The sequence below is a fragment of the Ammospiza nelsoni genome, chromosome 6, assembly GCF_027579445.1.
Source record: "Ammospiza nelsoni isolate bAmmNel1 chromosome 6, bAmmNel1.pri, whole genome shotgun sequence".
NCBI lineage: Eukaryota > Metazoa > Chordata > Aves > Passeriformes > Passerellidae > Ammospiza > Ammospiza nelsoni.
Genome location: NC_080638.1, coordinates 9,650,672 through 9,665,310, shown reverse-complemented (window position 1 = coordinate 9,665,310; position 14,639 = coordinate 9,650,672). Strand labels below are relative to the sequence as shown.

At 47.5% G+C, this 14,639-nt stretch overlaps 1 protein-coding gene across 1 annotated transcript; it reads left to right on the top strand.

The window, feature by feature from the left end:
• The first annotated feature begins 9,229 nt into the window (after window positions 1–9,229).
• On the top strand, window positions 9,230–12,586 carry FGF4 (fibroblast growth factor 4). Its single transcript, XM_059475143.1, has 3 exons — window positions 9,230–9,533; window positions 10,621–10,724; window positions 12,410–12,586. Exons 1-3 carry the CDS (start codon window positions 9,230–9,232, stop codon window positions 12,584–12,586), a joined length of 585 nt encoding a protein of 194 aa, XP_059331126.1.
• The last annotated feature ends 2,053 nt before the right edge of the window (window positions 12,587–14,639 follow it).

Genomic DNA, 14,639 nt, shown 5'->3' with positions numbered 1-14,639 from the left:
ACAAACTGCATGCAGTGTGTCCCTGGCAGGTCACTGGGAGCACTGCTGGGCTCCTTTTGTGGAGGAGGGTGTGCTCCAGGGGTTATTATAAGACTCCAAGACTTTGGGGTTCACAGGGCTTTTTCTGGCCATGTCACCGAGTGAAATATTTTGTGACTGGATATAGCACGTGGCAAATAGCACAGCAGTGACTGCACAGCACTGTCTGAATTCCCCGGGCAGGGAGTTTTCCCTCGGTTGTGTGTTCTTCCCATCCTGCTCTCCTGGTTCCAGGAGCTCTCGTGTGCACCCTCCGTCCCTGCCAATATTGAGAATAACCCACGTGGAGTTTTGTGTCAAAATATTCATCCTCGGTGGGTGTGCTGTGAAGGAAAAGCAGTGTCTCTGGTAGAATCAGACTTTGTGCAGCCACAGCTTCATTTGCTTTATTCCGTTATCCCAGGAAGTTACATGGAAATGAGCTCAGGGGCACATTTTCATGCAGTAATTTACCTGTTATTTCAGGTGTGTGGTAGCAAAGGGAGAATGTCAGGGAAAAGCTGCTGGGATGTGGCAGCTCAGAGGTTCTAGATGGCCATGCTGTTGCCCTCAGCATTTGTAGGACACACACATTTAGGAGGGACACTTGGCTGAGTTCCAATCAATGGAGGGAATCACAGGTTGGTCCTGGAAATTATTAAAAATACCAAAACCTTCATTCTGCTGTTGACTGCCTCATTAAAGACCTTTTTTTTTTTTTCCTCAAGACAATCTTCAAATTGGTAATTTCTAATTTGCATTTATCTCATTCTGCTTATTAATAAGCAGTCCCAAGTCAGGTAAGTGTCTGAACTAACTCCCTGGGGATCTCTTCCCTCAGAGCTCATTAGGAGAATGGAAACTGTACATTCTCCTGCTCCAAAGATAAACATATTCAAAATGCAAGAAAATTCATAATCTTCACTCTTCATGGCTGAGAGCTGAGGAGGCTTCATGGAGCAAAATGACTCAGAGCCTGGGCCTGTTCCCTCTTTCACCTCTGGGAGCAAAAGCAAACCCTGTGGGAAATGTGCTCTCAGAGCAGCATGAGGAATCATCCAAAAGGAGATCAACAGCCTTTACTGTTTTATTTTTTGTCTTTTCTTAAGGTGCATGGATTAATTCCTGTAATGCTGATGCTTCTGTAGCTCTCAAAGCTTTATGAGTGAAGTGAGAAAGATGGGAGTAAAAATAGTATTGAAGTGGTTGACTGGAACAAAGCTGCTCTTGGGCCTTGAATAGCAAGGGGAATTCAATGATTAAATGAAAAATCAAGCCATGCCATCTCTGCTGCTTTCTTGGTGTCAAGGGGATTTTTCTGGGCAAGGATCATTCATCCAAACCTTATTTACTTGTAACTCGTGTGATCTGAACGGGGAATGAGAACTGGCTGCCATTGTGATCTGCCTGGCCTGTAACCCAACAGCACAAAGAGGGTGAGTGACAAAACCTGTGGCAAATCCCCTGGACAGGTCTGCTGACAGATGACTGACGTGTCTGCTGACAGGTAACTTGTTTTACACCCTGCTGCAATGTGCTCCTCCACTGCAGAGCTCAGCTGTACACCTCCTCAGCTTTGCTTTCCAGATAAAGGGGAAGAAAACACATTTTACCTGGCATGTTACTGCTGCCACTGCCCTCAAACAAGACAGAATTTGGTGAGTAGCCTCCATGCTGGTTGATCCTCAAGCTCTAGAGCTGTTACCTGTGCATAGCTCATGGCTTGCAGTTTGCTGCGCAAAAACTCACCCATCAAAACCCTACAGATGTTTCTGGCTGGCTCCATCAGGAGCAACGTCGTGCTGCCCTGGTTTTATACCTGTTCTTAGGGCCTTTTGTGTGCCAGAGTGAAAGATGAAGCAGTTGCCACTGCTAATACCACTGGTGGCATCAGGAAAGCAGAAGATTTGTTTCACAGTTGTGACACTAAAGGTCAGCTGGAAGAGCTGGGCTCCTGCGTGCTCAGGGAGGCTGTGGGTTGTACATCTGTGTCCATATATGTTCTGACAGGTTCTGAGTGCTGCTTGGCTGGGGAGTTAGAAAATTCAGCAATACACGTCATTTGCTTACAGCAGCCAGTTTTTCTTCACTTTAGCCATGGGTAAAAAATGATTCATGCAAGAGAGGCCACATGTTGAACAGATTGGTGCAAACCAATTATGCCACGTTCAAAGTCAGCTAAAACATTCTCACACAAAAAAAGTCAACTCAAGCTACTATTTCCCACAAAAATAATAATAAAAATAAGCTTAACAAACACTTACTCTGATTCTCAAAACTCATTTTCTATTATGTTTCCTTTTTCCAGCTTTGTTTGGCAGAGTGCCACATAATGTATCAGCACAAGTATGTGTGTCATCATCTGACAAAAGGAAAAAAATGTATATTTTTAGTTGTAAAGTGTTTATAGTTTCAATAGATGCAAAGCATACAGGACAAGGAAGGACAAAACAGCAGATGCAGAAATTTCAGCAGTGAGTATGAAAGTATCAGCACGTGAGCTTCGGCCTAAGAGTGAGCCTGGCTGGGAATAAACATTTCCAAAGACCAGCATCAGTAACTGGAGCCTCCTGAGCTTGATATTTCTCCATCTGTGCTCTTAGCAGACCTCCCTCCCAAACTTTGGTTCACACTACATGAGGATGAGGGACATGGGAGTGTGACAAAGCCCCCAAAATGATCTGCCTGGACTGATGGCTTCCCACTGTCCCATCCCACTGAACCCTGCTCCTCAGGGACACCAACTCCAGGGGTGCTCCTGGGGGCTCCTCCACCTTCCCCACCCATCCCAGCACTCAGTCCAGGTCTGGCTGGTGGCTGGGGATGCAGCTTCCATGGAGGGTGCTTGTCCTGACAAGGAATAGGGGAGCAGAAGAGCTACAGGAAAAAAGAGAGGACAGGGGACAGCAGGAAGCACGTGCAGCCAGAACAGCTGATAATGGAGCAAGAGCCACTGGGTGAAGGAAACTGCTGGCAACACAGAGCAGTAGTGACATTATTTTATTTATTTATGGGATTTATTGCTGTGGACAGCACACAGGAAAGCATGGAGCAAAGCTGCAACCTGGGAAACAGGTTGAGAAGCAGAAGATGTAGTAATTGTCTAGACGTGTTGTTTCACCCCAGAGCTGTTGACATGCCAGGAGGAGAAGGAAAGGGCTTGGCAGGACCACATCAGGCTGCTTGTCAGTGCCCTTGGGTCTCCCAGACGGCCACCCCACACCTCTGCCGTGATGCTGAAGGAGATCAACCCACACAGAACAAACAAACCAAGCACAGCAGCTGAGAAAGGGCTGCCACAGAGCTGAGTGGAGTGCCCAGGAAGCCAGAGGTCTGGGCCTTGATCTCCTGCAGCAGTGGGTGTAGGTGAGCAGTGAGGATGTGGAAAGCCAGGGCACTGGGAATATTTCCCTGTCTGCTCTGGGGTGCCCTGACCCCCAGGGCAGCACTGACTTTCACCCTCATTCATGGAGGTTTCCCAGACTTCAAGATAAACTAGAATGCACAAAAGTATGCAACAGATTATAGAGAGCAGTGTAGTTGTATCACTTGGTAAGAAATCTAGGTTTTGGGATTTTTAGTATGTTGTGGATGGAAGCAAGATGGAAGGCACAGGGTGTCGTCCTGGGTTTGTTCTCCATGCTTCTTCTTCCTTCTTCTTCATGGGTTTGGGTGGCATTTGGTAATTGGACAGAAAAGCCCCAATGTGGGCTCTGTGGGATCAGTTATAGAGTCAAAAGGGAAAATAATCCAGGTGTCAGTTCTTAATTGGATAGTTTAGTCTTAAAAGACCTTGTACCAAGAGATTGTTGGCCATTTTGTGCCTTCTAATGGAAAGCTGCAGAACTCACAATAGTGAAGCTGTTTTACTGATAAGAGATAATAAGCACCTGAGTCCAAACATGAATTACTGTCTCAAGTGCTTTCAATCCAGACCCAGAGAAACCAATGGCTGGTACCCCACATGAGGACACAAGCTGGAAGTGTGAATTGCAGCCTACAGGAGCCCACAGAGATGGGCACAGCTGTGTCCTCTCTGCTTGGCACGGGGACGTGGCCCTGCAGGAGCTGCCCAGCAGCAGAGGCAGCGGCTGCTGGAAGCATCCACACCCATCCCAAACCAAGCCATGCTCCGTCCCCTCCCTGAATCCATCCAAACACACCAGAGGGAGGCTTTTGCTGCCTTTATTGCCTGCCCAATCTCGGGTTTCCTGTGGCTGAAATGGCTCCTGAGGTATTAAAGAGTCTTTTTTCCCAGCCCTGTGACCAAAGAAGAAGTTGAGATTCCTCAGCTCTGGTTCTCAAGGTTGTTCATTTTCTCTTATCTAACACATTCTTTCTCTGACCTGCTGAGGTGTGTCCAGCAGGTTGGTTTGTGGCACACTGAGTTCCCTTGGGGTGGTGTTAGCTTTTTATACTAAAAACTACCTCTACTTTATTTACAATAATTTTCCAATACCTATCACCCATGTTAGACAGTCTGTCTCTACCCTAAACCAATCCAAAAGTGCCACCACCACAGCAGAAGATGGAGGACAAGAACAAGACAGGACACACCCAGATTCCTCCATCTTGCCTCTTGAACCCCCATTCTAAAACCCCAAAATTCTACTTTTTCACCCTGTGACAAATTCACAATCATTCTACTCAAACCCTTATGGCTTGTAACTCCTCACACAAAGCTGGTAATTGTTTCCATGGGCTAAAATAGAAGGCACAGGTGGTTTTGACCCTGTGCCAAGGTCTCTGAGCCCCTTGCCAGGGTCTGGAATCACCCAGGGCTGCCAGAGGAATGTCCTGGGTTCTGACAGCCCGGCACTGTGGCTGCCCTCTGCTATATTCCACTGCCCCTCTGCACAGCGCTGGGTGCTTCTCCTCCAAAAGCATTGCCATTAAAAGGGGTGCAGGCAAAGGGGGAGCCGGGGTGCCTTTTTGCCACATTTTCATAGCTTGCAAAGAGGGTGAAAGGCGTTTTTCCCCTTCCAGTACAGCCCATCCATCCTTCCAGACCAAAGGGTCCCAGTGAAATATTTGCCTTCAGGAGAAAAGCTCATGAGCAATAACTTTCAGGGTCGTTTACATTTACTGGAGCTAATAAATATGTAAATTGATTTTTAAATTGTGGACCTGGATCGCTTTAGAAAGGCAGACACAGAGCCTGATTTGGATGGCTGCTAAGCCAGTGTAAATAATGTACAGTACAGTACAAAATAATACTGTAATGATTCCTTCTTCTTTTCCCTTTTTCCTTCAGAATCCATGAAATGGGGCTTGGACATGGGTATGGACCTGAATTCTGTGGATCCTTCCTTCTTTCTTATACTTTAAACCTAGAGGAATTTGGAAACAAGAGCTGTCTGAACTGTGACATCCACATAGGCTTTTTAGGGAAGAGAGCCAATACAGAGATGGACACATTTTAGCTGGTTTAAAATCTAAACTGTTGCTGAGAAAGTGTCCACCAGGAGTGGGGACACATATCAGCAGAACAAGGCAGGATATGGAAGATTCAGAATTAATTATGGGATGATCTGGAGACACCCAGCTCCACTGCCTGAAAGCTGACAGCACATTGGAGGGTCAATCCCTCTCTGCCCTGGGCATTCTGACACTGATTTTTGGCTTCCATGGGGAATATCCTGCTTTAATGGTTTCCTGTGCCAATAATTTCTGACTGACAATATCTGTGTTACAGCACCGAGAGCTGTAGGTGAGCACCTTCCACCTGTCATTTACACCTGGTGCAAGCTGAGAGCGCTGTCGTTCTGCTTTGCCTCCATCCCTGTGGGGTTTGTTCCCCAGGTGCAAACAATAAAAACCAGAGGGTTTTGGAGCAGCAGCACCAGGGTTTGTTTCACAGGCAGCCTGCACACAAGCTCACACACATGTGGATATAGACAACTTGAAAGCAAACCCACACCTCACAGTTTCATTCTTAGCTGGAAACTCACTGCTTTTCCTCTCAGAAAAGTTCACTGGGAGCCTTTATGGAAAGCCTGATGTCTAATCCTTTGGCAGGTTGAACAATGGAGCTGCAGAAGCATCCCTTATTAATCTGTGACATTGTGGCAATGCCACCTGATGCTCTGCATTCCCTGTGCAACCATTTAGGACCTGACGTTGCAAACATAAGGACCAGGAACCTCACAGGGTGTCCTAGGACCCATTTCCATACTTCTCAAAGGGGTGAATCATCCTCCAGGGCACATCCCTAACTCAAGTTTGAAGGATGCTTAGACCTCACACTGCTTTGGGCAGGAAGGCCAAGCAGAGCCAGCCCTGGGCCACCAGCCACCCTTGTGCTGGGGAGGTGTGGCAGCAGCACTGCCACTCCTTCTTCTCATCCCTCAGAAGGTAAATAAACTTAATCCCAAATCCACCCGCTGCTGTTTGCGAAGAGCAAATAATTCAGAGTGGGATCGCAGCATCCTGAGGAGCCTGGGGAAGGAGAAGTGCCCAGCCCAGCAGAGCAGGGCAGCTTCCAGGCCTGGCAGCAGCTGCTCTCTGCCTGAAAAAAGATGAAAAAGATGCCCTCTTTCTCTGAACAAGGGGTGGCTGTGTCCTGGCTGCTTGCTCAAAGCCCTGCCAAACAGAAAATAGCTTTGTACAAGATGGTGGGATGTGCTGGAAGTGAGCAGAGAGAAACTATACCTGCACTGGAATGGTGGTGAGGGAAAAGTTATTCCCAGTATTGCCACTGCCTTTGCACACACAGCTGAGCCACTCAGCTGATCAGGTGCAAGGAGAGGGTCTGGATGGCGCTGATGGAAATAAAAATGTGGCAAATACCTGTGCATTTCATATCAGTGGATTTCGTGGAGTCACAGAACCCTTAGTGTTGGAACAGACCTTCAAGATCATCTCATTCCAGCCCCCTGCTACACTTCCCACTAGAGACCAGGCTGCTCAAAGCCCCGTCCAACCTGGAACATTTGTAGGGATGAGGCATTTTCACAGTGAAAAATCTGCATTGTGCTGCCTTTGAACGCACACGGAGGAGTGAATTTGCTTGAGGCTGGGACAGAAACTGCACCGAGGAGATTGCAATCGCCCCCAAAGCAGCGGCATGTGCACCTCACAAGAAGAAATAAAAGCACATCATCTGAGTTTGCTCAGGTTTAGCGAAGGTCAGAGATTTTCGCACCTAGGTGAGCTGTCATCTGCCTCGGGGCAATTCTCTTTTCTCTCGCATCCTTTGCTGGAACAGCGGGAGAGCTTTAGCGGCGTGAAAGACTAAACTGGCTTCGGGCTGTAAAGGACTTGAGTCACAAACCCTTTCTCCCCCCTCCCCCCGAAACACACGCTTTCCTATTAATTCAGGACCTTCCAAAATTGTCCCAATGTCTCCTCACCTGTTTGTGCCGAAAACCTGCGGAGGGCCGAGGCTTAAGCTGTGGGATGTAACAAAACTTATGGGATTTGCTCGAAGCAAAGTAGCTCTAAACTGATGGGCTCAAAACTTCTCCTTTTAAATGCCAAGCTTCATTTCCAGGAACCTCAACCACATGAAGCAATTACCTAAGAATAAATGCATCAGTAAAACACAGCAGCAGCTGCAGCAGCAGCATGGAAGTAAAGATTAAAAACTAACCATTCTGTTTAAAAGTGCAGCAATATTTGAACGAGTGGGCAACCTCTGGGCTCTGGAATAAACTTGTGTCACCACAGCCCCCGTCACTACAGTGACCAAGAGGGAGCTCCACATGTCTGGTACTCCACATTTCTTAAAGGGATATTTAGAACCAAAAACTTTATTGCCACTTGCTGCCTCTTTAAATGTTTTCCTCTTTATTAAAAGCTTAGTCCTTTCCTTTTGGGTTTTTTTTGGGTTTTTTTTTGGTTTTTTTTTTTTTTTTTTTTTTTTGGTTGGGTTTTATTGTTTTGTTTTGTTGTGGTTGGGGTTTTTTTTTTTTTTGTTTCGTTTTTGGTTTTGTTTTTTTTTTTGCAAGTTCTTTCATTTTTCATTTCTTAAACCTCCCATTCCAAAACTCTTTTTGGCTTTTAATGAAGGGAATTTTGTTTCTGCATCCAGCAAACTGTAAACCATGTCGCTTGGTTACAGCAAAAAGCTGAAATTCCACAGGTTTACACAGTCGTACATTGTGTTGGGGGAAAGTGTGCTGGGCGCTCTTTGGGTTTTGTATCTTGCATTGGCATTTGTAGGCTTTTGAGAAAGGGAAAAATATAAAGAAAGGAGATAAAAAGGGAAAAGAAAAAGAGGGAAAGAGAGGGAAAGAGAAGGAAAGAGAGGGGAAGAGAAAAAGAGAGACAGAAAGAGAGAGTGAGAAAAAGAGAGAGAGAGAGAGAAAGAAAGAAAGAAAGAGAGAGAGAAAGAGAGAGAGAGAGAGAAGAGAGAGAGAAAGAAAGAAAGAAAGAAAGAAAGAAAGAAAGAAAGAAAGAAAGAAAGAAAGAAAGAAAGAAAGAAAGAAAGAAAGAAAGAAAGAAAGAAAGAAAGAAAGAAAGAAAGAAAGAAAGAAAGAAAGAAAGAAAGAAAGAAAGAAAGAAAGAAAGAAAGAAAGAAAGAAAGAAAGAAAGAAAGAAAGAAAGAAAGAAAGAAAGAAAGAAAGAAAGAAAGAAAGAAAGAAAGAAAGAAAGAAAGAAAGAAAGAAAAGAAAGAAAAGTTGCTGTGATGGACGTAAAAAATGACCTTTCCTTTTTAAAAGTTTGTGCTGTCCCTGTTGTTTGGCACCAGTGCTGCTCACCCTTTCCCTTCAAGACGCTTCAGAGCTGTTAAGCATCTAGGGGTGATAATTTGACTTTCAGCTAAGCCGGAGGGCTGCAGCAGACAGCAGTAGGTGGTGATGTAATAGGTACCAACGCACATGGATATATAAATATCGTGGCTAGGGCTAAAGCGCTATGGCTGAGCAGCTATAGAAGAAGATCAGCACTTCAGACAAGACTCCTGGAGTTGAGATCAAGTTCAGAAGCTCTTGCTCCCGGGATTTCCTCTCCATGCAGCCAGCCCAGGGAAACCGCAGATCCTCAGGGGATTGAGCACTAAGCTCCTTCCTTCCCTCCCTCTCCGCTTTGCTTTTTTTTTCCTCCTTTTTAAATTTTTTTTTTCTGTTTGGCTTTTGGTCAGTTTTCTTTTTTTTTTTTTTGTTTTATTTTTTCTTTTTTTCCTCCCCTTCTTTGACCTCAGCATAAAGTGGGAGCGCATTTTGGGAGCGAGCGGCGGCCGGCCCGCGGCTCCCCGCCCCTGACCGGGATGCCTCTCCCCGCGGCGCTGCTCCCGGCGCTGCTGCTCGGGCTGCTGTGGCCGGGGGCGGTGCGCGCCCGCTCGGCCCCGGGCCGCGTCCCCGCCGGGCCCCGCCAGCGCCGCTGGGACGCGGCGCTTTTCGCCCGCTCCGTGGCTCGCCTGCCGGCCGAGCGCCGCGACGCCGCCCGCGACGGCGACTACCTGCTGGGCATCAAGCGGCTGCGGCGCCTCTACTGCAACGTGGGCATCGGCTTCCACATCCAGGTGCTGCCCGACGGCCGCATCGACGGCATTCACAGCGAGAATCGATACAGTAAGCCGGAGACAACCTCCGCGGGCGAGACTTTCGGGACGGCCGGAGGGCAGTTCTGCGGGAGGGGACCCACTGAGCTGCCCCGGAGAGGGGCATGTCCCGAAAGGAGGGTGGGTGCATGGCAGACCTCGAGCTTCCCAAAAAGTCCGGCCGCAGGCAGCACCGCGGGGCTGCGCCCTTCGGCTCCCCCGAGGGTGGCGGGAGCCCGGGGCAGCGGGGCGGCCACCGACCCCATCGGGAGCTCCGGACCCCATCGGAGCTCCGCATCCCACGCGAGCTCCGGAACCCATCGGAGCTCCGCATCCCACGCGAGCTCCGGACCCCATCGGAGCTCCGCATCCCACGCGAGCTCCGGAACCCATCGGAGCTCCGCATCCCATGCGAGCTCCAGACCCCGTCGGAACTCCGGACCCCATCGGGAGCTCCGCACCCCATGGGAGCTCCAGACCCCAACGGGAGCTCCGCACCCCATGGGAGCTCCAGACCCCAACGGGAGCTCCGCACCCCATGGGAGCTCCGGAGCAGCTCGTCGGGCGTTCGGGAGGGCTCGTCGGCGCTGCTCAGTGCCCCGTTGTCCCCTTGCCGCCGTCAGGCATCAGGTGTCGGGGTTGCCTCAACATCTGGAGGATCCGCAGCGCCGTGGGCCGCCCACTCCGATCAGGGGCTGGGGTGAGCCCAGCTCGCCCCCAAACTTGAAAAGCATCTGCTGGGGACTTAACCCCGCGGCCCCATGGCTCTGATATCCAACTGAAACAATAAGATCCAGGAGCGGGGATATAAGCTGCATGATGACAAATGTTTCATTTGCCCTAAGCATACTCTGGCTTATTTTAACCTTGCGTACACAAGAGGATGCCTGGAGGGCAAAATAAAAATAGATACTTAGCTAAAAGAAGAGAGGTCCCAGCATGGGGCATGGGACAGCACGTGGAGTATGAGGTGTGGGGTGTGGGGCTCTGTGGACACCCACGGCAGTGCTGGGATGTGGGGATCCTGTGGGTTTTGTATCTTGCTTTGGCATGGCACTGTCACCACACACTCCAGGGCACACCCTTTTGTCCCCCTGATTTCTGTGTCTCCTGTGCAGGTCTGCTGGAAATCTCTCCTGTGGAAAGAGGTGTGGTGAGCATATTTGGTGTCAAAAGCGGACTCTTCGTGGCCATGAACAGCAAAGGCAAACTCTATGGATCTGTAAGTAGCCACCGAGTGTGTGCCTGGGGAGGGGATGGTGATCAGTTGGGGTGAGATGTGTGCTAAAAGCTGCCCAAGCTCCAACCCTGCCTCTCCTGGGCTGGGCAGCACAGAGCAGCCCTTCCTGCCTTGCCAGCAGAAGGTGTGCTGCCCAGTTCTGCTGCTCACTGAGCTTTGGGAGTGAAACCCTCTCTTCTGCATCACACTTCTTTAGTTCTCACACAAAAACTGCAGTCACCCAACCATGGCTGCACATCCTGCCTGCCCCGTAGACCAACAGATCAGTCACCTGTGTGGCAAGACCACAAGCCAGGCTTAGTCCATTTGTTTGTTATATCTGAGTACAAACAGCCTTAGGCAGGTGTGGCAATCGCCCCATCTCTCAGAGGGCACTTGGACTTGTGCCCAGCCAGGCCCCACGAGTGACCCTTTATGATGTGATCAGTCAGTGACCTATTGACCACTCCTTGTTAATGCTCTTGAACAGACAGACAGTTCCCGTGGCAGTTCAGCATCCTTGGGGTCTGAACTTCTGCTTAGGAGAAGGAAGTTCCATTAGGAAGGCAATACAGACCTTCTTTTACGTGGGATCTTTGGAAAAGATAGAGACATCTTGTAGAATATACTTGAGGTGGACAATAACAGGGTGTATCTCTGCTCATGTTCAGCTGTATTCCTGCTTTGGAGTTCAGCTCTGTACAGGTGACTGTGATCAGCATAGTTTTAAAGTCATAGTTTTAAAGTCTCCTTTCTCACCCATGAATTTCCCATGCCATGTTCCCCAAGTGAAGAAACTTGGGCTGAGGAAGAGCCAAACCATGTCAGAGTTAACTGGGGCATTTTCACATGAAGGCATGAGGTATCCAGAATTATTTTCTGGGCTATTGGTCCTGTTGTGGAGGATTGTGCCCTGTATAAAAGCCAGGCAGAGGCAGTCACCAAAATACATCCTTTCTTAGGGTTACTGCTGCCTTGGTGTCCTGGATAGAATAATGCCTAGTGCAGTGCTCAGCTTGGCAGGCTGAGGCCTCTCTCACATGCCCCGAGGTTTTTGCCCAACAGTAAGAGATGAGTTCATTTGTCCCTTCCCAGATAAGACACTTGCAAGACCTGTCCCTCTTTGTATGTACTTGCAAATGAAACCACAGCCCTGAAAGGTGCCTGCTGCTAGATCTGTTTTCCTGATCCATTGACCTAAGTTATCCAAACTCTACCTTTGATTTTAAAGCTAAAGAAGCAAAAAATACTGTCCATGATGAGTGGCTTTAAAATGCCTCTTTCTCCTCAAGCAACACAGGAAAGTGCCAGGATTCTGGATTTTCTGAAGCCTCTCAGGCAATTTATTGCTGATGAGACAACCAGGAGCAATTCAATGAGCAGGACCATGGGACTGGGCTTGGGACCAGACTTAGTCCTTACCCAGCTCAGCTCTGTTCAGGTGACCCTGTCCCTCCATGGGTGTCCTTCCCACCTTTAGATCTATGTGCCTGGGCTAGGCACAGCATCCCTAATTGATCCTCCTGAGTCCTGTTTGAAGCTTCAGAGGCCACTTCAAAAGATTACTAAGTGGAGGGAGCTCACCTGCACATTTGCCCACAACACACCTTCTTACACCTGGCAGCAAGAATATTTCCACACCTGATGTTTAAAATTCCTTCTCTCTCATTCTTTCCTTTTCATTTCAGGCCCATTTCAATGATGAGTGCAAATTCAAAGAGATTCTCCTGCCAAACAACTACAATGCTTATGAATCCAGGATTTATCCCGGGATGTACATAGCCCTAAGCAAAAATGGAAGAACAAAGAAAGGCAATAAAGTATCTCCCACAATGACAGTGACACATTTTCTTCCTAGAATCTGAGACATCTCCCTTCAGACCTACCTCAGCACAGGGGAAGACACAGAACAGAGCATCTTTGGGGAAAAGAAACATGGTGCACTTTTACTGGAGAGTTTTATGCAAGAGTAGGTGTAAGATATTTAAGTTAATTATTTAAATCTGTATATATTGTCACAAAATTTATTTATAGTTACTTTTTTTTTAAATTTTAATCTCTGGAAACAAAACAAACCTCCAACCCAAGGTCTTTCATTTCATGGTGCAACAGTAGAAGTCTTCTGCTTGGTGGTTTATTTAATTCAGCTGAGTTATCCCAGGTGTGCTGCTACCCCATGTCCTAAGCCAGGTGACATCCAATTCCGCTCTCCCAACGTTTTGCACTGTTTGTTTGTTGTTTATTGCTGTACAGGTGTGGGTTTGTTTCTTTGTGTGTTTGTTTGGTTGGGTTTTATGGTGGCTTTGTCCTCCCCGGAGCGTTTCCCAAGCCGCCGGTGGCTCCCGGCCGGGAGCAGGAGGTGCCAGGGTGGGATGCCAGGGTGGGATGGATGCCAGGGTGGGATGCCAGGTGCCAGCAGGGAGCCACACACAATGCCAACGATCCCCTGTGCTATTTGACTGCAGCAGGATCGCTTTACCCGGCACGGGAGCTGCGCAGCCACCCCGCAGAGCTGTTTTTAGATCCACCAGCGCTGAACTCTGAACTGCCCTGCAGCCCCTCTGCTCCTCCGAGAGGCTGAAATGCCTCTGCCGGGGCTGGGGATGGCGTTTTCTCTGCAGATAAACCATGGCCCTTAATGGGAGCTTTTATTTGGCACAATTGCTTGTCATCAGGCTAAAATATAACACCCATCCTTCCCTCAGCAAACGTGCTGTGGAATATGGGACAGTGAACCAGCTCTGCTTCACTCTAACCAAATTCCCTTTCTCATTTGGACACTATATTAATTTTTCAAATTGTGGGGAGCTCTATAACCTTCCAAAGTTTTCTACAAGGGAAGAGCATTCACTCTTTGTAGCAAAATACAAGCTCCGCATTCACTCTTTGTAGCAAACACAAGCTCCACAGAAAGAATTTAGATTGATGATGAGGAATTGAGGTTGGTTTGTGCTATTTATTGTTTTTGCTGCAGTATTTGGAAGGAGAAATATGCTGCTTTCTTTTTTTTTTTTTTTCTGTCTCATTCCCTGACGAAGTTGATTAATTTCTACCTCACTAACTCTCAAAGCCAGTCTTGTAAAACAAGTGGGCAGGAAGGTGCCCACTTTCCTGCTTGGGCTTAAAGTTCTGGAGGAGGGCCTGGGGGAACAATCATAATCCCAAATCTATCTTTTTTCCATATGTAGCCAAAAGTATTCAGGATAGAGTCGGTTGCATCCTATTTGAGCCTTGTCACGTTTGAGCTATCTTTACCCAGTGGTTTACTTTTAGTAAGGGTAATCATGGTGAAAATATTTGCAGGCAGCTGTCAGGCTGCAGTACTATATGGTGATGAAGTAATCCTATATTTTTCCTTATATATTTTGCAAGTGTAACTCATGTCTCTAACATGATGAAGGAAAAGATAGATTTGATTATAGAGGAATCACTAAAAGGATTCATGTGTCTTTGTTTTTTCCTTCTTTTTTTTCCCTCTTTTTTAATTTTTTATTTAAAAGATCCTTCACCTTTGGGGCATCAACATGTTAAGTGGGAACCAGGACTAACCACAATGTCTGATGACTTAGAGGATGTTTACAGATCATCTTCCAATCCAAATTAATTATTTCTGACTACACACAAATCTTTGATTCAGCTTTTTTCTTTTCCTCTTTACATTCCTACACAAAAGCCTTGGTTCCTTTGTAATGGTATAGACCTGCCTGTATCCTCTGCTTACACATGACCTTGAAGATAAACTCTATTCACCAAATTTCAGTAACATCAGAGCAGACCAGGACCAGACCTTAAGGCAGCTGCCCTTGTAGCAAAAATAACTAAGGAAAAGGAAATGTCATGCCTAATAGTTTTTAATTTTTGTTTTCAATGTAAAACTGGGAATTTTCTGTACTTTCTGTGTTTTCTATATGTGAGTAA

Coding starts and splice junctions, on each gene's coding strand:
- FGF4 (XM_059475143.1), top strand. CDS start 9,230: ATGCCTCTCCCCGCGGCGCTGCTCCCGGCGCTGCTGCTCGGGCTGCTG. Junction 9,534..10,620: donor TCACAGCGAGAATCGATACA/GTAAGCCGGAGA, acceptor TCTCCTGTGCAG/GTCTGCTGGAAATCTCTCCT. Junction 10,725..12,409: donor AAGGCAAACTCTATGGATCT/GTAAGTAGCCAC, acceptor TTTTCATTTCAG/GCCCATTTCAATGATGAGTG.